We start from the raw sequence: 24,960 nt of genomic DNA on the forward strand, positions 1-24,960 counted from the left end.
CTCTGATGGACAGTGGGTCCACCCAATCGTCCAGAGATGCTCCCAGTTCGGGGAGTCTTTGAGCTATAACTGGATGATGGCAGCTTTTCGCAATACTTCTAGGATCTGAAACTATGCTAAAGTGGAGGAGAGGTAGCAGCTGCTGGCCAGCGTTAGGGAAGATGAGGAATGATGAACGATTGAACAGTTCCTCCAGGGCTAAACTAAAATGGCTTTTTAAAACCTTCCTACAAACCTCTTGAGCACATTTCCCACTTCTTCCTTTGTGAACTATATTTAATTTTGATTGAAAAAAGCTTGTTTCGTTTTGCTCGTTTACCCTATGTCACAGCAAAGCTAGTCCCTGATTAAACGCTTAAAAAGGCGCCTTTGGCATCTGTAGTTTTGCAGAACTCCTAAAAAGCTCTCTACATAAGAACAACATGTCAATCATTTGCTTTTAGCACAAAAACCAGTATAAATGGGCCTTAAGTTTTCTAATACTTTACTACACCTATTAGTAAACTTGTTGCCCTCTGTATGTAGAAAGATAACTTTTACTAAAAAAGACAGCAATTGCTATTGTTAGGGATATTTATCTGACATCTTTTACAAAATTGTGTATCTGCCTCTGCAAAATCGAACTTCACCTAGTACTAGGGCATTAACAAGTAACATTAAGTGATTAAACTCAGCTTAATGAAGTTAAAACTTAATTATTTATTTGATTATTTATTTAATTTCTTTTTACCTTTATAGCAAATAGGTTCTATGTATTAAATACTCAATGGCTAATCATTTTTGCAGGATTAAAGAAGCATGGCATCATAGATACACAGGTAGGGGGGTTTACTTCACATTCTTCTAGTTACTAAAAATAATTGGTCCGTCAGAAATCAGACAATCTGTTCTGTGACAATATGGTTGTACAACTAATACCTTACATTGAGCAAAAATTAAAGCAAAGCATAGTTATAAACTGCAAGGAAATACCAATTTGTTCCTTGAAGATAAAGGCACAACATTCAAACTCCATATAGTGTAAATGAAAACATAAAGTGCTGGGGATCCTTTTGGAATAGGTTTGTGGCTCATAAAAGGTTTCATACTCTGTCAGACTAGTATATATGACAGTATATTATATATAACAAGCCAGTTTCATCACACCATATTTTTGTTGATCTAGTCAAGCATTTTTTATCAAAAGGAGACCAAAAGATGTCCTTCTGCAAAAGATGCTACAATGAAATTACAACAGGTTTCTTTATTTCTCTTTAGTTTGTAGATAGCTCAAAATAACAGCAATGTTGTTATTTGTTTCATTGAATGAAACTTCAGTTTTCTTGTTACATGAGTGCTTAAACCTAGCAAAAAATGTTGAGTATGGTATTTAAATATTTTAGCAAGAGATGAACTGTTATTGTCCATATTGTCAGATAACTGTTATTCTCCTCAAACACTTTAACCCCATATACAATTTGTCTAACTTACTATTCCCATATTCCTTTGAAGGGGAAATTTTTATTGGCTGATTAAAGTCCTATAACTTTACTCATAGCAAAGCTCTTTAAGGAACACACAAACACCATCTATAATACGAAGTGCTATTCAGGGCAATTTTTTTTTTATCAACACCCACTACAGAACAAGGCACCCTGGTGCCACAGTGAGACTTGGTTTTAAAGGCTCAATTAGTGTGGCCTCATAATGCTTTCCCTTTCATCTCTACAAAACTCAGCCTGCTTATTGCATCTGCACTCTACTATATGTGGGCATTGTGAGACAGAGTTGTTCGATTAACTTCTGTGGTGCATTTGCAAAATCATATTCTGGCTGGGGAGTCAGATAGGCTTCTTTAAAACTCTGTTTTACTTTGGATTGGAAATGAAGTCATATTTCTGAAGCCTGCATCATTACATTCATAATGGATGCTTCAATATGGTATTAGAACACACACTTTGTATTTTCTGTGTAGTAATGGTATGCTATCTTATTTACCTTTAGCTATTTTCTCTGCTTTTTTTTTTTTACATTTTGTTTGTATTATTGCTTATAATGTTTCTTGCCATTTAGAATTTAGAGCAAAGGACAACTTTCATAATACATTAAAACATGTTTTTTGACTGAATATGTCATTAAAGTGCAAACTGTCCTGTGCTTATTTATCTTTTTTTAAGGATATGTCACAAAATCGTGAAGCTTTTTGGGGTTATATTTCTTGTTTTTTTTAATACAGTTTGTGAAATTAAAATTACAAATTCCAAGCACTGAACTAGGAATGTGTACGACAGACCTAAAAACGAAGTACATAAGTACACCTCAAAAAGAAATGTCTATTTGATTTTTTTTTTCCAGATATATAAAACTACAGACTTAATGCAAGTATTCCCCCTTTTACTTTGATAACCATTAATAAAATCCAATACTAACAATTTAGAAAAAGCAATCATCAAACATCAACTGTTATTTAAGGGTCAACCTTTGTAATTATTTTTTGTATAAAAACAGCTGTTTGATAACTTTACACTACATTACATTACATCACTGTACAATGACTCAATGCAATCAACTGGTTTTCTTTAGATTGGAAACTTTGGATCAATTTGACTGGATGATCTGGTGAACTGTAAAGTGCCTTGAGATGACTTGTGTCGTGAATTGGCGCTATATAAATAAACTGAATTGAATTGAATTGAATTACAGCAAAAAAAAAAACAGCATCATAAAGACCAAGATACCCCTTTTCCACCTGTTCCAACTTGGATTGATTCACAATGGGTCAATTTACTTTTTCAACAATTTTTACCTTAGTAGCTGTTACAGGGATTCATTACCATATTTACTTTGGGGTTTAAACCATTCCAACATCAACGTCAGAGGACTGATGATCACTGTTTTGTCAGTGACCCTTGTTCCTTGTCACAGCATATTCTATTAACTAATATCTGCAACAGATTCATCATTTTACGTTGGGCTTGCTGTGTATATAAGCAATATTATATTATATTATACTGAGGTTTGGAGTTCAAGTCCCACTCCCACAGACTGCCACTCTGGGCCTCTGAGCAAGACCCTTAACCCCGAACTGCTCCCCAAGGACATGGGTTAAATGCAGAGGTAAATTTCTCCATTGTGAGACTAATAAGTTCAGTTATTACAGCAATCTAGCAGTGATAGTGTTAGCAGCAGGCAATGTTAACTTCATGTTTGCTTTTTTTTCCCATTTCTGCAAGCTTTTCATATAACCATAAAATATGCTTCTGGCAATAACATGATTTGGGAATTACTTTCTTCAACAGATTTCAACAACTTTTACAAATAGATGGGAATTATTAAGGAAAGACAAGTTATGTTTCACAAGTACTCACTACTGTAATTGTCCAACAGAAACATAATGGACAACTGTCTTGTCTCTTTCTTGCACAGTTTTTCCCATCTTAATTTCTGCATTGTTTTTTTTTTTTTTACTTTTTTGGATTTTTTTTTCTCCCACTTTAGTTTTCTTCTCTGTCCTGTGTTTCTCTTAAAGGAGAAGTTCGGTTTTTTTACACTTTAAGCCCATTTTCTGTAGTGTCCAGGATGAAATCGAATGATCGACACCAAAAGTTTGACAATTGCTCCTGTCTCTGCTTTTTGGCTCATTTAGAATCACCCCCTGGCTGCTTTAGAATGGCTAGCATAGAGCATGTCCGATAATGTCCTTAAAACAACCTTAAACGTTCTTTTTTTTAAATATGTTACTCACCGTGTCGTCAGCGCTGTTCAATGACGTTCCAAAAAAAGTTTCGTGAAGAAAAAACGTTCCTGTAGTGTTTTATTTAGCATTTTGTAAATCCCATTGAGTTCTGTAGGAATAGTCAATATTCCACTGCCACCGGAAACGGAAATGGGGCCTGTTTACACAGTTGTAGTCTTTTCGCAAGACCCAAGTGTTTCTGCTCCACTCTGTGTACTCCGACGTCGAGGTGCTAACGTCTCTGTTAAACACTTTAAAAAACTCTGAAAATGGAATACGAAAGGTGGATTCTTGATTCTCGACATCGGAGTAAACAGAGTGAAGCGAAAAGACTACAACTGTGTAAACAGGCCCCATTTCCGTTTCCGGTGGCAGCGGAATATTGACTATTCCTACAGAACTCAATGGGATTTACAAAATGCTAAATAAAACACTACAGGAACGTTTTTTCTTCACGAAACTTTTTTTGGAACGTCATTGAACAGCGCTGACGACCCGGTGAGTAGCATATTTAAAAAAAAAGAACGTTTAAGGTTGTTTTAAGGACATTATCGGACATGCTCTATGCTAGCCATTCTAAAGCAGTCAGGGGGTGATTCTAAATGAGCCAAAAAGCAGAGACAGGAGCAATTGTCAAACTTTTGGTGTCGATCATTCGATTTCATCCTGGACACTACAGAAAATGAGCTTAAAGTGTAAAAAACCGAACTTCTCCTTTAAGAGCTTTTTTTTTTAGAGCCTTTTCACAGTATTATTGTCAAGGGTCAGTAAAATTTCTTCAGTGGTCCTCATTTAACAGGTTTTTCTCTGTGCTGTCAAGTTCTCTGGTCCAAAAACATGTAACATCTTAGGTAAACATACTAATGTCCTTGGGAGACATGGCTCAGAGCCTTTGCAAGACTTTCTAGTAATTTTCAAATTAGGTTTTTTTGTTCTTGATATTATTTTTACAAGAAACGGTTTTACTTGCTTGGGTTATCTATAATATTCTCTTTTTCATTGTTCACATAAAACAACGTAGGCCATTTTTATCAGGTACAATTGTATTTTAAAACAGCATTTAAGCATTTACTATCTTCAACATCCTGAATTTACTTCTTAGAGTGGACAAGAACTTAATTGTGACTAGATGTGTAGAATTGATTTTCAGTTTTGCTGCATTAATCATAGCTGTTGCAAATATTCCTTCTAGATACGTACCATTTTATTTCTTATGAGTGACTGTGATTACTTTGCTCAGCGAAGATCTGATTTTTTTTTTTTTTTACTCAAGTGAACTTGAAACAATATGCATATCGAAAGTTATGCAACAAGAAAGAGGCCTTGTCATCTGGCTGTGAAAGATCTAGATAGTAATGTGAAGCTTTAACTTTGTGAAGCTAAAATGATTTATATGCTAATCTTATGCAAAAATATCAGGTCATCTTTTGGATTGTTTTCATATTTTATAGTAATAATTGTATAGATTTTTTTTATAGATATAAAAAAAAAAAAAAAAAAAAGATTTATTTATAGAAACTTTCCAGGCTGATATTTTCCACAGTAGTGTCATCAAACAGTACTTAGATAGAATTTAAAGATTGTCTTTAGTTCCTAAAGGAGTTAAGTAATTGACATCCAATCTTGTTTAAAATGTGTTTTTTTCAATTTGTACCAATTTTGTTCTATAATTATAACAGGAAAAAAGTCTAACACAAATTTAATAAGTGGTTAATTGTTGGGACTGGATATGGGCGGTAATTGCTTTATTGTGACAACATTCATAATTGTTTTGGCCAATTATAAGAAGACAACATCTCGTGATTACTCAGGGAGTTAGTTAGTATTTGGATCAGGAAGAGCAATCTGTAATTTATCGTATAATACCAAAAATGTGTTTCTGACTTGTGTGCCATGTCACAAGGAGGATAGTAATTGTCAAGAGACTACAGTCTCTGTTGGATTCAGGCTTGAGGAGAGGTTTTGTAGTAGGAAGACTACTACTAAGATACTGTACTTAGATATTATGCACTTGATACAAAAAAACAGCAGTCGTTATTTTTTTTTCATATTCTAAATGTAAATTGTGTTATTTACATTTGCAAACTGTTTCACTTAACTCCTCAATTCAGGGAAAAAAAATTACCTATTTTAGGAATAATCAACTTAGTTAGATTTCAATGAACACAGAGTGTGTAGAAAGAATTGAGTACTGAATTTATAAAACAAAAGTATTTGGTAAGCTTAACGGATTTTGCTAAAATGTGACCAACTTGGGGAAAAAAAACAAAAAAAAAACAACACAGATTGAAGGGATACATCGTCAATTATTGCATTAGGAGTGCTTTAGTACTACAAGATCTTAGATACTTTTCAAACATGGATGCTTGAAAAATTTGTCTGTAGAGAAGGTATGCTATTGCTGGCAAAATGTTACAGAATTTCTGATTTAATATCTTTGATGCCTAATGTGTCAGTAATATAACACAAAAACCACATGCATATCCATGCGAGACTGTGCCGCATTATTCGATTCTGTCCTGGTTTCCCATAAATTGAAACAATGTCCAACATTTAACTTAGTGAAATTATGAAAAGTGACTGACAGGAAGGACCTGGAGAAGCTCTGGTGAAAGTCATGCTGCTCACCATATCTAGAATGATGGGTTTGGTGGTGGGTCAGTGTTGGTCTGGGGAGGTATATTCGTGAAGGGAACATAAACTTATGAAAAAGGATGGCACATACACTGCCATTACAATATGTGCATAAATGGAATCATTGTTAGACCTTTTGCTAGTGCATTGTGATGCTAGGTTCCTACTATGGATTGCACAATTCCTATTTTTGCATTTCCCTTTACTTTTTGGAGTAACTGGGTTAAGGCATTGCTGTTGGATACAAACTATCATTACAAATGCTTCACCTTGCCTGTAGCGTAGATTTGATGTTCAAAGTTTAGACAGAGTATGATCTGGGTGATGTCGGTCCTTTTTTATAGAGACTTGTTGAGAATTCTCGTTGACAGCAGGAGCTGTGAAGTTCTACAGTGCAGGAAGAAAAGAGCCACCAATCATTCGGGCTACATTAATTATCCTCTGAAGCACCTTCCTCTGAGCCACTGTGTGGCCACAAACAGATGCAAAAGTTTAATATGCTCTCAATAGAGCTACGACAAAAGGACACCAGCAGTCTGTGCAATATCTTTTCTAAGCACCTTCAGGAAGAACAGTTTCTTCTGGGTTCCGTAAAAGTTCAAAAAATCCACTTGACTTGGTTTCCAAGATTTGAAGATGTTTCGCATCCTTTCCATGAAGCTTTCTCAATTCAAATGTCTGGATCCGCATTGAGTTTGAGTCTTATATGGACAAGGCCTTGTATTGCTTGGAAACATATCCAATGTTTGGAAACATATCCAATGTTTCCAAGCAATACAAGGCCTTGTCTATATAACCCCCAGATTCCACATACTCCGTCAGCGCTCCGCTCTGCTCCGCCCCCTGACATACGTCGTGCGGAGCGCTTGTCTTTCATGTAAATCAATGAGAGCTGTTCCACATCCACTGCTACTCCTCTGCACGTCTCCGTCCACGTACGTCTTCTCCGTCCGTCACGGACAAATTACAGAGCCAAGATATTTTTTGCTCCGCTCCGGTCCGGCCAGGTCAAGATCCGCAATTGCAATCGCACCAAACAGGAAAAAGAACATCGACAAATTCCGGTTCATCAAATTAAAATATAGCAGCAACAGATCGGTGACTAGAAATTATAGCACAATTCTTATATATAAAAAAAAAAAAACTAACACCGTTTATTTAAATGATTGGATCCAAACTATTGGTTATTCACCAACCAGGAAGCAGATTTCTCATCTCCGTCAAAATATTTATTTTATACCGAGGGACTTAGTTTAATCAAATCCATTCAAAAGAAACTTCTTATTGCAGGAATGGATGAAGAGATGCTGAGTTTGGAAGTAGAGAACAAGTTCATTAAAAAAAAAGCTGTTTTGAATTATCCTTATCCCCGTTACAAAAATCCACAATATATATATATATATATATATATATATATATATATATATATATATATATATATATATATATATATATATATTTGCGCAGAAACTGAACATATGCTGGATGATGGTGGGATTTTTTTTAATATGTCATATTAAATGAAGGGTTCACAGGGTTTATACAGGAATGAGTGACTCTAATTTAATGCTATTTTAATGCTATTAGAAATTATTTTAATGCCATCAACAAGAACCATGTACACAAGTTATTAGTGTACATGAAATATGAAGGAGCTGTAAGCACAGTTCCATGACTCCTGTATGTATGTAAACACACACACACACACATATATAGGTATATATATATCCTCTAGCTTTTTCTCCGCCTCCAGCTTCCTTTCCGAACATACGGCTTTATGATCAGTTCCACGCAAATTAATAGCGATATAATATATCTTACGAAATTGTTTTTATAAGCATTTTTTATTAAAGAATTATAAATACTTTGATAAACATATTTAAATAATTTAAGTGCCAATTAAGACCTTGATTTAAAAAAAAAAAGAATGAATTGTAATTATTTTTAATGATCCGCGGAAACCCTGGTTCATCTCGCGCATGCCCTCTAAGATCTCCAAGAAACTCAGAGCGGAGCGGACGGGAGCCACAGCGGCGGCTGTAGGCTTTACTTTGAGCAGGCGGTCTGGAGCGCAGCGGAGCACTGACGGAGTATGTGGGATTTCGGGGTAAGACTCAAACTCACTGCGGATCCAGACATTTGAATTGAGAAAGTTTCCTGAAGAGGTGGCGAAACGTCTTCAAATCTTAAAAACCAAGTCCAGTGGATTTTTTTTTACATTTTACGCAATGACTATGACCTGGATGACTGAGAATCTTCATCAGCTGTTTCTTCTGGGTGTCCTAGAGCAGCTGGGGGTCTTATCACTCATTGATAGGTCCCCATCTAAAGCCCCTTAGCCATTGCCACTTAAAAGCCTGGGCTTTTGAAACCTCAGTAGCGATTCCATACATCCTTACCTCTATAGACTCTGTACTTTCTGGGCATTTGACGGGTGTGTTGTGTACAGCTGTAGTACCTTATTCCACCAATGGCCCCAATAACCGTTTTCATACCTTATGCCTTTCATATGTTTTTAAGCAAGTATAGCTCAAAAATATATCTGAGTGGTTGGTTTGTCAAGAAGCAGCCTGCTTTTAATTTTGTGTCAAAATATGTGCGAGGAAGCATCGGCGTCGCCAGACCCCATTTACTGGGGCACGTGCCCCAGTATAAATGAGCTGTGCCCCACTATAAATCTCATGAATATTTGCAACAGTATTAAATTTTTTTAATTCATCAATTTAGATCATTCCAACGGAAGGAGACGTATATTTCTACTCAAATGCGCAGCAAGTGTGTTGGTAACTCCAAATTGAGGATGTAATAGCGCCCCCACGTCCGCGCATGTCACTGCATGAACTGCAGGTAAACTAACACGCTGCTCTCAACTGAGTTGGATGGGACACTGTGCGGCCACAACGCATTTTTAGTTCTGGTAACGTTTCTTACCAATATTATTATTTTTATTATTTTCCCAGTGAAACCACATGATTCATAGGCTACTGACTGAAAATTACTGTATTGGTTTGTAGATGGATATCAGGAAATTCCTCACACGAAGCAGAGACAGGGAAGCAGTAAAACAAGATGAGAGAGGGAGGTAAGGTCCTGTGATGAATTAGTGATTTAAGCTAACCAGTTACATTAGGGACGTTATAAGCAATATGATAGATATTTACATAATTATAAATTTACGTTTTTTTTAATGTTTGCTGTAGAGAATGAGAATGCAGGTGCTGGAGTAGGAAAGGGAGGAGGAGGTGAGACTGACAGGGAAGAGACAGGTGAGAGACAGGAGAGACAGGACCATGAAGGTGATGAGGGAGCAACAACCAGCGTCCACAAACAAGAAGGGGACATTAGTGACTTAGAGGGAAAGCATGATGGTCAAAAACAAGTGAAGTTGTCCCACCATCCCCAGCACAAATTTGGAGTAAAAAAACGTTCATTTAATTCAAAATGGTTTGAGCTTTTCCTGGTTAAAAAAGAAAGCCTTGTCATCAAGGATACGCAGTGTGTTTTCAACTTGCTTGATAACATCATATTTCCAACACTAACGCAGGTCATCCAGATCTCCCTCACAATCCCAGTCTACAGCTGGAGTTGTGAAAGGTCATTCAGTGTGTTGAGAAGGATCCACACTTGGCTGAGGTGCACAATGGGACAAGACAGGCTCCATCATCTTGCTATTTTATCAGTTGAAAAGGAAGAACTTTCTAAGCTGAGTCACAAGTGATTGACCACTTTGCAAAAATGATAAATAGGAGGTACACTTTAATGCTCAAAAAATAAAAGGAAAACTTAGCTCAGGATGAGTTAAAGTTTCCCCCGAACTAAAACTCTGTAACCTAGGAATTAATGATTACTTCAGAATATGTATAAGGAAACTTTTTATTTGTCAAAGTTGTTGATGTCTTATTTTTTATAGCTGCAATGTTGAAAATGTTCATGTTTGTTAAAACAAATATGCTCTTACACTCAATATCTCAACTGGTAATTTTGGTAGGAATGTATCAGGGATGGGCAGTGTGCTTGTCTGTATTTATGTATGGAAGGAGGGGCATATGCACTAGGGGGCCAGTGCCCCAGTAAAGCTTTGTGCCTAGCAACGCCCCTGCGAGGAAGTGTGTCCCTAGGCCAGTGTGTGCTGCTTACTCAGCCGGGATGTTGAGTGGGAACACCGGTTAACCGCAATCATGATGTTGATCAGTCGGTTATTATCTGTTAATTATCTTTACACAAAAAGTTCTTTTGAGATGTTTTACAGAGAGAAAGTACAACTCCAAACTTCAGCTTTGCAGCCAGTGTAACAAAAATAGTCCCCCTTTATCTCAATGTTGAATATCTACTTTAGAGGATTGTGGAGTTTGATCTCTAGGTAACTTCAGTAGCAATGTTGATCAGTTAGTCAGTCCTTACTGGTGTTACAACCCCTTTAACAAAGTTTAGATATGGCACTGCGTGTCACATAAAAACAATGAAATAACCCCTTAAGCAGGTGTTATTAGTATCAAAATTACAATTTGTTTTACAATGTTGAAAAGGTAGGATACATATATAAAATATTTGAATGCAGTAAGCTTTAAGCTTCAAGGCCTCCAAGGCCAAAATAAATAGCCTAATTATGAAAGTAAAATTTATCTGGCTTAGGGTAAACTTAAAAGTACAAAGACTGAGCTCCCTGCTTGACCACAAATGAAAAAGTGATAGAACAAATATGGCAGAGAATCCTTACAAGCTTTCGCTGTGATAAAGGGGTGAAAAGTATCCTAATTAACTGATTAGCAAAAAAAAAAGCTGTAATACATCCCAGCTGTGGCAGGAGCAAGGTAAACCTGAAACACAAAAAAAAATCCTTTAGTAATCCTTCCTGAAGAGAGTCCCCCTCCCTGGAGGACAGGAACTCCAAAAACTGGCCAATTAAAAAGTTAAAGTAAAAACTAGAAAGCACACCTTTTAAAGTAAATCTGTGTAGTAAATTGATCAAGATTATGTGCTTTTAAATATGTTTTTAGATTGGCACTTAAAGACCAGTCAGGCTGTCAGAGTAGTTGAGCTAATCTAGCAGTAGTGGCATTGCGAATCCCAATACAGAGTCATCAAACCTGGCCTGGGGCTCAGGGATTTCCCACTGCCTGTATTAGTTGTAGTTACTGAAAGTCAATGTAAACCATCCATGAGGTATGTGAGTAAAACTAGGAGTGACCAAATATCAACTGTAATGCTCGCCGGAAAGTTTTGACATTGTAGGTTAATGTAGGTATTATATTTCAACTTTTTGCTACAGCTTAAATAAAAAAGTTTCGAGTAATAAAGTAATGATCTGATAGAGCAATTCCACTTTTACTTGTGAAAAAAAGAAATTTACATTCTCAAAAGAATGACCTTTCGTGTAGACAATTTTAATAGAGTTTAACCATTTATATACATGTAGAAATACGCATTTCTTTAGTTATATTTGACCAGATTACGGAGCTGGTGGACAGTTACCTTTGATATCTCTGCTCCTTTCTGTATATCTTCTTTTGATGGCCGCTCACAATAAGCCTGGTACTGCTGAAGTTTTCTTTGTGCTAAAAGGGAGTTTTCCTCTCCACTGTCACTACAAGCATGATTGGTGTAAAGGAATGCTTTCAAGTCAATGAGTCGATGCAATCAATTGGTTTTCCTGAGATAGAAAACTTTGAACCAATCTGGCTGCATTATCTGGTTGAATTGTATCTGTAAAGTTTCTTGAGATGACTTTTTTTTGTGAATTGGTGCTATATATAACTAATAGAATTATCTGCATTTTTTATGAACTTACCTGTATAGACATAGCCACATTCAACCCTCTATATTAAATCCTACATCAAAGGAAAAAAATATGTCTGATCACGTATTATGTCTGTTTTTCGTCTAACTAAAAAGCTTGGTTAGAGCTAATGTTTAGGGGAAGCTTAGACTGCCTCTGTGTGGTGCTCTAGGTCACATGACTTATTCAGTGATAAGTCATGTGACTCTCAAGTTACAAAGACCAGTTTTTGAGAGGAGCAGCCCACAAGGTGCATCGATGCTCTTCAAGTGATGTATTTTGACCAGGAAATTGTGCAATATATCTCACACTCAGCTAATACCTGAGACACAAATCACACAGGGCCACTTTAAAGGTCTTTACAATTTTATCTTTTACCTGTCTGCTGTTTTATTAGGTCTTCATGATGGTGTTTGTTCACTAATGTTCTTTCCTCAACCACTGCCTCCTTTATAGAAAAGCTGCATCCGTATTTAGTTATTAAATAACTATGGGGAATATTTGCATAAAAAATGTTGATACCCATGCCTTATGTCCTCCCACCACAAAATGATACTACATATTGAGCACACCTATCATGTAAAATAAAGTAAACTGGCTTTGAGTTAGGAAAATTTCAAAATGGGAACTATTGAAGTTGCTATTAATACTTTGGCTAGCCACTTTATTTAAGGCATCACCAGAGTTTGCTGATTGGCATGAGGAGAAAACTTAAACTACCATTTATCATCAGTCTGTTATTTAAGTTTAGTTTGGATAAACAGATCTGATATTAATTCCTCTTGTGAAATTACTTGCAAACCTACAGCATCCTATAGTACAAGCAGCACTTTCTGTTTTATTTCTCCTGGAAATTACTCACAGTTTATCACATGTGGCCAGGGTATTTTAACTCCTTTTTTTTTTTTTTTTTTTTTTTTTACAATGTTTATGAATGTCAGAAAACGTTACTCATAGGATATGCTTGTACTCATCCTCTTTCACATCTCCTTACATTTAATGAAGTTCTGGTGGAGACTTTGCATGACAAACAAAGGAAAGGAAGTACAAATAATTTAGCTATGTTTCACTTCTTTAAGGATTTTCTTCATAAACTTCAAGAAAATTATGCCAATTTTACTCATCGGTTTATTTGAAACTCCTATGTAATTTAAAAGACGGGCAGCTTTATGTTTTAAAGCTGTCACAATATTTAACATATAATAAAGGCTGTGAAAAAAAGGCATGGCTTAACAAAATGCTATTATTATGTAGTTGATAAATGGGAAACTTGTGCAATTCATCTCATTCTTCAGCATTTTAAAAATGGTACACACTGCATTGCAATATAAATTAAACATGAGACGTTGCTGAGACGTTGACCTTTGTTCTGGCATTATGCAGTGCTCAGGCAGAGCAGCAGGTATGTAGGCAGGGGATGTGGACAGTGAAGCTTAAATGTTGAGGGCAAACTGTGTCCCAGGACAGCTGATGAGAACAAACACCTCAGCTGTACATCCCCCTCCAAAAGTTAGCCAAGAACAGCTTAAAAAGCTAATAATTGTTGTGATAATACTATTTGTTTCATTTTACTGTAACAAGATTGAATATTCTACTGTAAATAGAGAAAGGCTATGTAAAATACATGGAATGATTATAATGTTGCTGTAAAGTAATGGGGAGAAGATGTTTAAATGAGAAGAATTAAAAGGCAAATTTGAGGTTGTACATCTTTGGAGTAGTCGTCGTCTTTGCACTGAGTTCCTGTCCTTGCTCACAGCTGTTGGAAAACAATTCATTTGACAACAGGGCAGGGGGGATGAACCCCTCAGCTCACATTAGCATTTTAGATCTGTGTAAAAGCAGATCTGTTTCATACTCAGATGAGGCCATCCCCATGCCATTGTGAGCAGGTGGGGTCGACCTCTACATGTCATCCATCAAGGTGAATGGCTACTATGAGAGCCCACTTTTACATGTATGGACTAAACATGAGCATTTCTGAATAATTCCCATGTCACCAGTGATAGCTGCATAAAGGGACATGCTTAACTCACCAGTTTAGGTAAATATATCCAAGGGTATCAATACCCCCTCCTTGAACTTCCACCCTTAATATGAGGAATAGGTTTAGATTATCCTAAAGGCTTTGTTGTCGAAGGCTTAAATGCTCCTGGTAGGGTCTCTCAAGGCAAACAGGCTTTGGGTGATGGGTTAAACAATGAGCAGTTCAAGGATCCCTTATAAACACTTCAAAATCAGGCCAAGTGACATCACTGGGTAAGGCATTGCTGGGATCTCACCTCATAGCATTTTCACCAAAGTGCGTGTGTGGATCTTGTGTGCTTGCGTGAGTAGTGCTGTGCATGCGTGGATCTTGTGTGCTTGCGTGAGTAGTGCTGTGCATGTGTGAATCTTGTCCTGTTCATGTATGAATCACATATGTGTATTTGTGAAAATTGAGACTGATCTAGCTCCATACTTAACTTTTAGTGCAACAAACTCTCAAGAAGTTTAGTAAGGATCTCTGGATGATCCATTGTTGAACTAAATGACTGATGATAATAAATCAAATCCACCTGTGTGTAAGCAAGTCTCACACACCAGGCAGATCTGAGATGCTGTTGTGGAGAAGCTTAAAGCCGGATTTGGATACAAAAGTATTTCCCAAGCTTTAAACATCCCAAGGAGCACTTTGCAAGTGATAATATTGGAATAGAAGGAGTATCAGACCACTGGGAATCTACGAAAACCCAGTCGTACCTCTAACTTTTCAGCTAAAACAAGGAGGAGACTGATCAGAGATGCAGCCAAGAGGCCCACGATCATTCTGGATGAAATGCAGAGATCTAGAGCTCAGGTGGGAGACTCTGTTCATAGGAAAACAATCATTCGTATTCTGCACAAATCTGGTCTTTATGGATAAAAGCCATTTCTTAAAGATATCCATAAAATGTATTGTTTAAAGTTTTACATAAGCCACCTGGCAGACACGACAAACAAATGCAGCACAGCTCATCAACCTGAACACACCATCCCCACTGTCATAGATGGTGGTGGCAGCGTAATGGTTTGGGCCTGCTGTTCTTTAGTAGGGACAGGGAAGGTGGTTAAAATCGATGTGAAGATGGATGGTAACATACAGGACTGTTCTGGAACAAAACCTGTTGGAGTCTGCAAAAGACCTGAGACTGGGACAGAGATTTATCTTCCGAAAAGGCAATGATCCAAAACATAAAACAAAATCTAATGGAATGGTTCACAAATAAATATTTCCAGGTTGTAGAATTGCCAAGGTAAAATCCAGACCTGAATCCAATTCAGAATCTGTGGAAAGAACTGAAAACTGCTGTTTATAGCACTGTCCTGCTGTTTGGCATAAAAGCAGCACAGCTTATCACCCTTAAAACACCAACCTCACAACCTCACAAAGGAAGAATGAGCAAAAATGTCAGTCTCGCAATGAGCAAAACTGATAGAGACATACCCAAAGCGACATGCAGCTGTAATCACAGCAAAAGGCGGTGCTACAAAGTATTAACGCAAGGGAGCTAAGTAATTTTGCACATTTTTTCTGTTTTTATTTGTTGAAAAAATTTTAAAATATCCAATAAATGTCGTTCTACTTCATTTGTGTCCCACTTGTTGTTGATTCTTCATAAAAAATATAATTATGTATCTTTACATTTGAAGCCTGAAATGTGGCAAATAGCAGAAAATGTGAAGAGGATTGGCACTGAAAGTATGACCTAGATTTTGCAAAAGCAATTACAGTCATACTGTATATATATATATATATATATATATATATATATATATATATATATGCTATTGTTTTTACAGGGGAGCACACCTGAGCAGCTGATTTGTGCATGACTTTTAGCACAGCTACATCATTACTAAAAAGAGAAGTGTGTTAATGCCACAGATTATGATGATTTCTTTTAGATTTAGACTCAGACATAAGCTTGACGTTATTTATCCCTTACCCCTTCAGGGAAATTCAAATTCCCACGGCTTAACAGATGAAAGAGGCACACACAGAGGGCAGAAAGAGAGTTTTTTTTTTTCAAATTTGGTTCTAAAATTTGATTAACAATATAACAATAACCCAAAATAAAATTAACTTATCAAACTATAAAAAAAAAAAAAAGTAGCAAAAAGAATGAAACTCCTAAATCTTAAAAATGTTTTTCTTTCTGTTTTCACAGGCTCTCATACAGAACGGGGCAAGACACAGCCAACTGTGATACATGTCGAAACAGCGCCTGCATCATTTACAGGTTCGGCCTTTAGCACAGCCACACATTAATGCTGCATTAAATCTAAATCTTTTCTGTGTGCTGCACTAAGGTCATTCCATTCTCATTCTGGTAGCCTGCCTCTTTGAATAATGGATTTACTTGTATCATAGCACTCTAAAAACAATTTTGTGTCATTGTACAAAATGCTACTGCTCATACTTTGTACAATGGCTTTAACATTATTCATGCTGAATTGTTTTAAGTTTTGAAATTCTCCAACCACAAGTTTCAGTACGTGTTATTCGTGATTTGTATAAACAAACACAAAATGGCATATTTATGTTTTAAATATGCAAAGTATAAAATATAGTACATTTGGCAAAATTTGATTAAGCCCCTTTCCACTGGATTTGCTGTATTATTAGATAAATTATGACTACATTATTAGTTATTTGGCAATGTATGGGCCCATTGTCACCAATAAACAATCTTAAGCAGAAGTGGGAAGTTATTTTTATAAAGTAGGAAGTTCTTTGAAACAGACACATTGTATATGAGGAACAAACAAAGTCATCAGTTCCTACACATCTATTCAAACATATAAAGCTAGGCTTTAATAAGTCTATATGATTTGCAATTTAATTATGTTTTTGTATATTTTTTAAAGAATGTTTTAGTTTTGCCCCCAAAACTTAAGAGCGAATAATTAAGTGTTGTAAGCTAAAATAAAATCTTTAATAAAAGTTGGAAAATTAAGAGGTGTTTTGAAATTTTCACTTCTACATAATAGCACTTGCACCTTTAACATAAAACTATTTTGAAAGAAGTCTGAAGCGAACTTCAACTTCAAAGCAAAAGCTGCATTTCATTAAAGGAATAGTACACCCAAAACATGATTAGCCTTCATTTTCTACTCACCTCCATGCTGAACAACACTCTGGAGTACTTTTTTGATATCTCAAATGCATCTGGAGATCTGGGAGGCTTCTTGCTGTCTGCTGACATTCAAATAATGGAGGTCCATGGCGCCCGAGACAGAAAGGTCCATAAAAGTCCACAAAAACGTGTCAATATTCCTCCATACTGCTCGTCCAATGTAATCCAAGTGTCCTGAGTGGGTAGCATCCAGAATTTACTCGAAACGAAGTCATTTAGAATGTTTTTAGAGCATAAACAGTAGTGTATAGGATTTCCTAATAGCGCCCCCATGCGCGCTCACGATTCTACGGAAGCCGGCAGACCAAACCGGAAGAAGGTGCGCATTCAGCGTCTGGTCTGCCGATAATGCAAGCGTAGAAGAAGAAATGTACTGTTTACCTGTGCAAAGAAAGAAACAACGAAAGAAGAATGTCTGAGGACTTCAGTGTTGAGGAAGAGCATGAGTTCTTTGCCGAGCTGAATGCGCTGGTTTGGTCTGCCGGCTTCCGTAGAATCGTGAGCGCGCATGGGGGCGCTATTAGGAAATCCTATACACTACTGTTTAGGCTCTAAAACGTTCTAAATGACTTCGTTTCGAGTAAATTCTGGATGCTACCCACTCAGGACACTTGGATTACATTGGACGAGCAGTATGGAGGAATATTGACAAGTTTTTGTGGACTTTTGTGGACCTTTCTGTCTCGGGCGCCATAGACCTCCATTATTTGAATGTCAGCAGACAGCAAGAAGCCTCCCAGATCTCCAGATGCATTTGAGATATCAAAACAGTACTCCAGAGTTTTGTTCAGAATGGGGGTGAGTAGAAAATGAAGGCTAATCATGTTTTGGGTGTACTATTCCTTTAAGGATTGTAGGGAATGACAAATCACAGAGTCTCAAACAGGCACTACTTCAAAAAAATTTATTTATTCTGTGGTAAATGTGCAGTTCATCAAAAGTCAGTGGTACAAAATAATCCAGTGTTTCAGACCTTTGATTGTATAGGTTGCTTGTTTTAACTTTTTGAAATACTTGGCAAAAACTCACAACATTCCCAATGTTTTATATCAGCCATTTTTATCAATTTTTGTAACTCTATTTCAGTTACCTGCCCTTCCCTCACAGCTGCAGACTGTTTCTAATCAACCACCTGCTTTTTGGTCAGTAATCAGCTCTCCAGCTTAAGCAGCTCTCAGTCAGTCGCCTTATTCTTGGAATTTCCCAATTCAGGTGCTGCATCCTTTGTAATTTGTGTTTGTAGACCAATTATATCATAGTGCTGCAATGAAGGCTGTTTCAATTCACAAGTCGATCAAAGCTCCTATAAAATAGGCTGACAGATGAATCATTTTCTTGCCCAATTTAAGGAAAGTCTCCCTCTCTGTTTTTTTTTTATCTTGAAGCAGACAACTTTTGACCAGCAGGTTGAGAAGTCAAGTAGTTGCTTGTAAAGACAAGGCCACATTAATCCTCTAGATTAATTCCTACCTTAGAGATGAAAACTTTGTCTCAGTTGTATATATTTTATATATTTTGTTGCCTCACAACAAATATAACTTGGTTCTGCTGTTCAAGAGGAGCTCAAACTGCCATCAAGTGGCCCTCTGGATTGTGTGACCCATTAAGCAAATTATCTGACCGTCCCAAAGTTCTTTACATAGACCAGTTTTCGAGAAGCCCATCAATATGGGCCAAGTGCTCTATTTTGACTTGAACAATCATTTCAACTATCGCAAATTAGGATAATAGTTGGTTTAAAAAACAAACAGCACTGCTTTAAAGATTTGGGGGGGCTCATTCTTACATTGCGCCATATTGTTTCTTTTTCACCCCTAAACGTGTCTTTGCATATTTACTATATCTAGCTCTAAATGGTTATGCCATGTTTTGTCCTTTGAAAATGGCTTCTATGAAGAAGTATTTCATCATGTCTTGAGCTGAATGTGTCCCACAAGCCCACAATTTACAGATGACATTTAAAAGAAGTTAAAAAAAAAATAAAAATCTTTTTTTTTTTTTTTTTTTACAGTGTCCTGTCTGGCAAGGTGGCAATAGGAATAATTGTCTTGATGCCAAAAGGAGCCCAACAGATTTTACTTTCACAAGTGTAGCGGTATCGCAATTGCCATACCGCTCCACTTGTTTCATGTATATAAATTGCTTTATTATAATTGTGCAGGGAGTTTTACAGTTCATATGGACACTGCAATGTAAGTAGAGCAGAAAAACAGAAGAAGAAGAAGGAAAAAGAAAAAAACAGGACAAAAGATGAAAGAAAGAGGAGATAGGAAGGAGACAATGACAAAACATTTTCAGTCTGCTTCAACACCTGTAATGAGATGGAAAAAAAAAAAAAAAAAAAAGAACAGCACAACCAAAAGACATGGTACGAGATATACAATAAAGCAAACACCTTGAAACTATCGCTAAAGTAATATTATTAAGTCTGACATGTACTCTGTGTTACCTGAAGATATGAATGTGGGGTTTCTGTTTGGAAGTGAATCTCTAAGTACCTGAAGCCTAGCACCTGTAGTTGTTTGTGAGGGTGAACTTGTGCATGTAAAGTTTTAACCATAGAAAAAATGCTCAATAGTGGTTGTGGAGAGCCGGAGAGGCACACCCCCCAGAGCACTGAGTCCAGCGCCGGGAGACCCAAAGCCCCAGGGGACCCCAGAAGCGAAGGCACCAAGGCGGGGCCAGCCCCGGAAATCAGACCCCACCAAGGCAGGAGGAGAGACAGCCACGAAGAAGCCCCCCAGCCACCGCCATGCCGGCGCCGCGGGCACGAGTCCGCGGGCCCCGCCGGCAGCCGGCCACCCCAAAGTAGGGCCGGGCACCGAACACCAGCCCCCCCACGGCGCCGACCGAAACGCCCCAGCCCCACAGAGCACCGAAACACGCCCCGCCCCCCGGCACCAAGCCCCGGCGACCGGCCGCAACACCCACCGCGACCGCACCACCCAGGAAAACACTCAGGCGGCCCCGCCCCCGGCCGGGGCCCATGCGCATCCGCCGCGAACCGGCCGCGAGCGCCGCGGGACCCCCCCAAAACGCCCCCCCGGCCAAAAGCGCAGCCCCACCCCACCAAGACCGATGCCAACAGCGCGCAACGAAACACACCGCGCACAGAATCAGCCCGAGAGCAGAAAAGCCGCCCGGCGCAAAACCGCAAGAAGAGCAGACCGCAGCCGGCGCAACCACCCCCCCCAGCAGCCCGAGGGGCAGCACAAAGCCAGAGCGGAGCGAACCGCGCCGCCCCCCCACCGGACGAAGCCAAAGCAGCCCAGCCACGTCCGCCGCCCCCCCCCGCCGCCCGCACCAGGCCCTGACACGCGGCCAGAGCAGCTCCGCCGCCCCGGCCCCCCACCACACGCCGGCCATAGCCACTCCAGGCCCCCACCCGCCCCGCAGCCCCACCCGCCGCGATCAGCGGGAACAGAGCAGCCCCGCCATGCCTCCAGGAGGGAAAACCCACCCGAATACCCAGCCAGCGCAGCCAGCCAGCCCAGACCGGCCCCCCAACACCACCCCCGCCGGAGCCGCCCGGACTCCCACACTCCAGCGGCGCGCCGCCAGCAGGACCCCCACCCAGCAGGCCCGCCAGCCCCCCGCGGAAACAGACATGCCAAACCCCCCCCCAAAAAAAAAAAAAAAAGTAAAAATAAAAATAAAAAAAAGGAGCCCCCACAATGCGACAGCGGACACCAGACACCGACCCGCCCGCAACCGCTCCCCCCCACCGAGGAAGAGAAAAAAAAAAACATAAATAAATAGGTAAATAAATTAATTAATTAATAATTACAATTAAAATAAATAGGCAAGAGGAGAAGTGCGAGCGGAAAAACCGGAGCCCAAAACAGGACCCAAGACCCGCACCCCACCATGCCGTGCAGCTCCCCCCCCCCCCCCGAACCGATACCACAGAACCGGCATAGGAAAGAAACACCGCCCAGGAACTGGCATCATAGCGAAGGCACCGGCACCGACCCCGAAAATCCCCGAACAACACCCAGCCCCACCCCGAAGCGGATCCAGTCCCAGGCCCCAGGGATCCGAAAAAAAAAAAAAAAAAATCTAAATTTCCAGCCATCTCTTCACTTTCTAATAGAGGCTATATTAGGGTGACCATATTTTCATTTTGAAAAACCAGGACACCTTGGAGCGGGGGGGTGGGCGGTGGCGGGGGATCTCTGTTCCCATGCATAGGCCTAGGTAATCCTACAATAACATGATATTAACAGTTGATTTATTAAAAATGCTTTTCAGTAAAAATCAACAGCAATAACTCCAATAACAAATGATAATTTTATTCAAAATGTATTTATTAAAAATGCTTAACAATTCCTGTAATGAATGAATAGCACAATGGAAGATCTCATCTAAACATCCCTCACTTAACAATAAAAGTTAACAATAACTCTCAACTCCCAATATGATGATACTCAGCCTCAGCAATGAACGAAATAATGTCTGTTCTGTAGGTTATTGGAACAAATAAACAAATGAGCTAATTAACAAAAAATACCTCTTTTGTAGCAAAAATAACTCAAAATGTACCAAAAACGAACAAACATATCAATAGACTATCTTTACTTTCGGTGTCCAGGTGGCTTTTCAGATCCCTTGCACCTCCATTGGACACCGAGACATATGTGCCTGCTTTGCACACTGTGCACAAGGCCTCCCATTTGTCTCGATCCGGTCTGAAAGCGGGGAAACTCTTTTGTAAATCGTTGGTAAACATACATTTGTGCCTTTGCATGTTGTTGGCGTACTGACAGCCACGCTATCTATATTCTGATTAAGAACAGGGCTGCCCGCACTGGTGCGGGTGGCTCAGGGGTGACGTCACACGCAGAGTCGTGCGCAGTGCCCTAGCGTCTGTAAATTTAATGGTCCAATGAAGGTAATTTTAAAAAACAGGACATTTCCTCACTTTCTAAAAAAAAAACCGGGACGCCCAGGACAGGACGTGAAATACGAACATGTCCTGGGAAATACGGACGTTTGGTCACCCTAGCTATATCCTGTTTTTTTCCGTACTAAAGAGGTTGCCTTCATTTTAAGCCTGTTTGGGTTACCAGAAATATTTGTTTGTCTTTGAATTTATGTTTATTGATTATTGCAGCTTTGACAGATCGCTCACAATTACTCTGCTACTGTTTTCTATTTTTCTACTTTTATATCTGCCCTGAAAAAGGAAGTGTACTTGTATGTCGGTCCACCATGTAGATTTTTATACACAAAATTCCTTAAAAGGATAAAAACAGTATTTGTAATTATGAATCCAGACTGGACGCTGTGTCTGTGGTGAGTGTGGTAGATTTACATAGAATTTCTTTGCAAACCATGCAGGGAAGGGTGACGAAGCGGGCAGAAGCAAATCGTCAACCAGATGCAGCTCCGGATAGACCAAAGTGGACCTTTTTTTCAGAGCTTTTGGCATTTTCCAAAACCGCGTCGTCTCTCCAAGACGATTAAAAAATTGTACATAGAGAACAATTTTAATCAAACAGGAGAAATCCTGAGTATAAATCATAAATCAGAAAATCCATGCATCCTCCACATCCTCGACTGATAACGTTGTAAAACACACCATCCTCCAAGCCTTCCAGGAGTCCATGTCGTATCCAGCAAATTATGTCCCGGCAGGACAGGAAGGGTCCCCCTTTCCCTGTCTTCAAGTCGATAAAATTTTATCAATTGCATTGAGAGACCAGCTGACCAGATCCATGGTTTGAACCCGGGTGATATGAAGAGAGGGCAGAGAAAAGACACAGCAAAGCAGGGACAGAGCAGGAGGTTGCAGAGCCGCAGGAAAAAGGTAGGAGAAATAAAGAATCATTCCAGCCACTAAATAAGGTAAACATGCCCATTGTCATATTCAGTACCAGCACAGGAATGACACTTGATGTTATGCAATAACTTTATATCAGGAAACAAGCACAGCTCTATCGTCTGCTGGGATGGCGACGTCATAAGATATTATAAAAAAATATTCTATTTTAAAAACCAGCACAGCCCAAATGTCAGTTTTATCTGCACATATCAAGTAGCACTAAAAAAAAGTAGGCTGGATAATTTTGGTTGAATTCGGAGCTTAATGGTGGGATCGTTGACCTTTGGGTGACCTAGAAAAATCTTTAACATATCTGAAACAGCAGCAAACATAATCTTTTTTTAATTTATATTAAAAAGGCATTTTTAAATGCACAATCCTGCACTCATAAAATGGGACAGGTGGACCCAGTATTCAAGGTGAGACAGTCAGTAGGAAAGTTCAGAACAGGTATTAAAATAAAAACATTGACAGAACAGAAGCGCAGAGCTGATGTGGATCGGCGGACCTGCAGCGACTGCAGGAGGGGGCGGGGCACCGTCCTATCCTGACACTCTGGTTTTAACAGTTCAGTCCATCCTCTCAATCATATACCCCATTTACACTACCCTTGAAAAACCGTGCCGAGACCGGTCTGAGCTCAGTAACTGAGATAACTTATCGTGTGTAAATGGAAAGCAAACTGAACTGAACTGAGCTAGACACAACCGAACCGAGATAACTGCAGACCAGTTCCAGAGGTGGGCTCGCCTCGGTTTTTCCCTGGCTCGGTTCTCTGATAACAAGAGCGCATGAGCAGAAAACGTCATCTCCGTCTGGCTGCACATCGCGATTCACACTCCATTCCAGTAGTTGGCAGCGATGCCCCTCCAGAAACAGAAGAAGAACTTCTTCTTCAACTATAAACAACAATCAAAATCTTCTCCACACAACATTTTAAATAATGGCATTTTAAATAATAACACGGAAGTACAGCAATAATAATCAAGCATAATTTTCTGAATGTGACAGGCGCTGCCATTTTGATTTGCTTGATTCCCTCCTTCTTCGTCTTCTTCTTCTTGTGTTTTATGGCGGTTGGCAAACAACTTTTGGGGCATTACCGCCACCAACTGTTTGATTTCCTCCTTTAATACTGGCAGTAATACTGCAGATCGTCACCAGAAGGCGAGGAGTCGAGGAACCGAGATAGCGTGATGTGTAAACGATCGTCAGAACCGAGCTCGGCCTGGTTAACTGATCCGAGTTCGGACCGGTCTCGGCATGGATCGGTTTTTCAAGGGTAGTATAAATAGGGCTTTAGGCAGGATAAGCCGATGCACTGCCAACAAGATGCAGCTCTGAGCATTCCAGAGCGTCCCCGATGCAGCCCAAGTGAGCAGGCAGGACTCCGATCCAGGACAGGGATTCAGCTCAGACAGGAGTAGTCCTGGAATCCAGGAGTCTGCAGTCTGGTCAGGGGTTCAGATCCACACAGGAACGCACAGTTCCGGGTTTCAGGAATCCAACAGAGCGTGAAGGCAGGTTCAGAGTCCCGTGAGACGAGCAACCAGCTCAGACAAAAATGCACAGACACAGACGCAGATTCCAGTAGGAGTCCAAGGGTGGTTCAGGATAACAGATCAGATTGGGACAGACAGGGCCAGTGGGTGAGAGGGAACGGAATCAGGAACTCAGAATCACTCGGGAAACGCTGAAATGCTCTCACCACTGGTTAGGGAATTAACTTGCCTGAAGACATTGGCTCCAGAATAATCTCCTCACTGGAAGAGGGTTTATAAACGTTGGAAATAACATGAACTACGAAACCGACAGACAGGGTACAAACAATGTTCTGACCCTGATAAACTGG

At 39.3% G+C, this 24,960-nt stretch overlaps 1 protein-coding gene across 1 annotated transcript in view; it reads left to right on the top strand.

The window, feature by feature from the left end:
* LOC119776060 (inhibitory synaptic factor 2A-like) overlaps nt 1–24,960 on the top strand; it is a 62,817-nt gene that overhangs the window by 16,768 nt on the left and 21,089 nt on the right. Inside the window, exon 3 of the mRNA XM_038274276.1 lies at nt 16,316–16,387. Coding sequence (XP_038130204.1) covers nt 16,316–16,387 — 72 coding nt within the window. The remainder of the gene's footprint in view (nt 1–16,315; nt 16,388–24,960) is intronic.

The sequence above is a fragment of the Cyprinodon tularosa genome, unplaced genomic scaffold, assembly GCF_016077235.1.
Source record: "Cyprinodon tularosa strain WSP-4 unplaced genomic scaffold, ASM1607723v1 ctg902, whole genome shotgun sequence".
In the NCBI taxonomy this organism is placed as follows: Eukaryota; Metazoa; Chordata; class Actinopteri; order Cyprinodontiformes; family Cyprinodontidae; genus Cyprinodon; species Cyprinodon tularosa.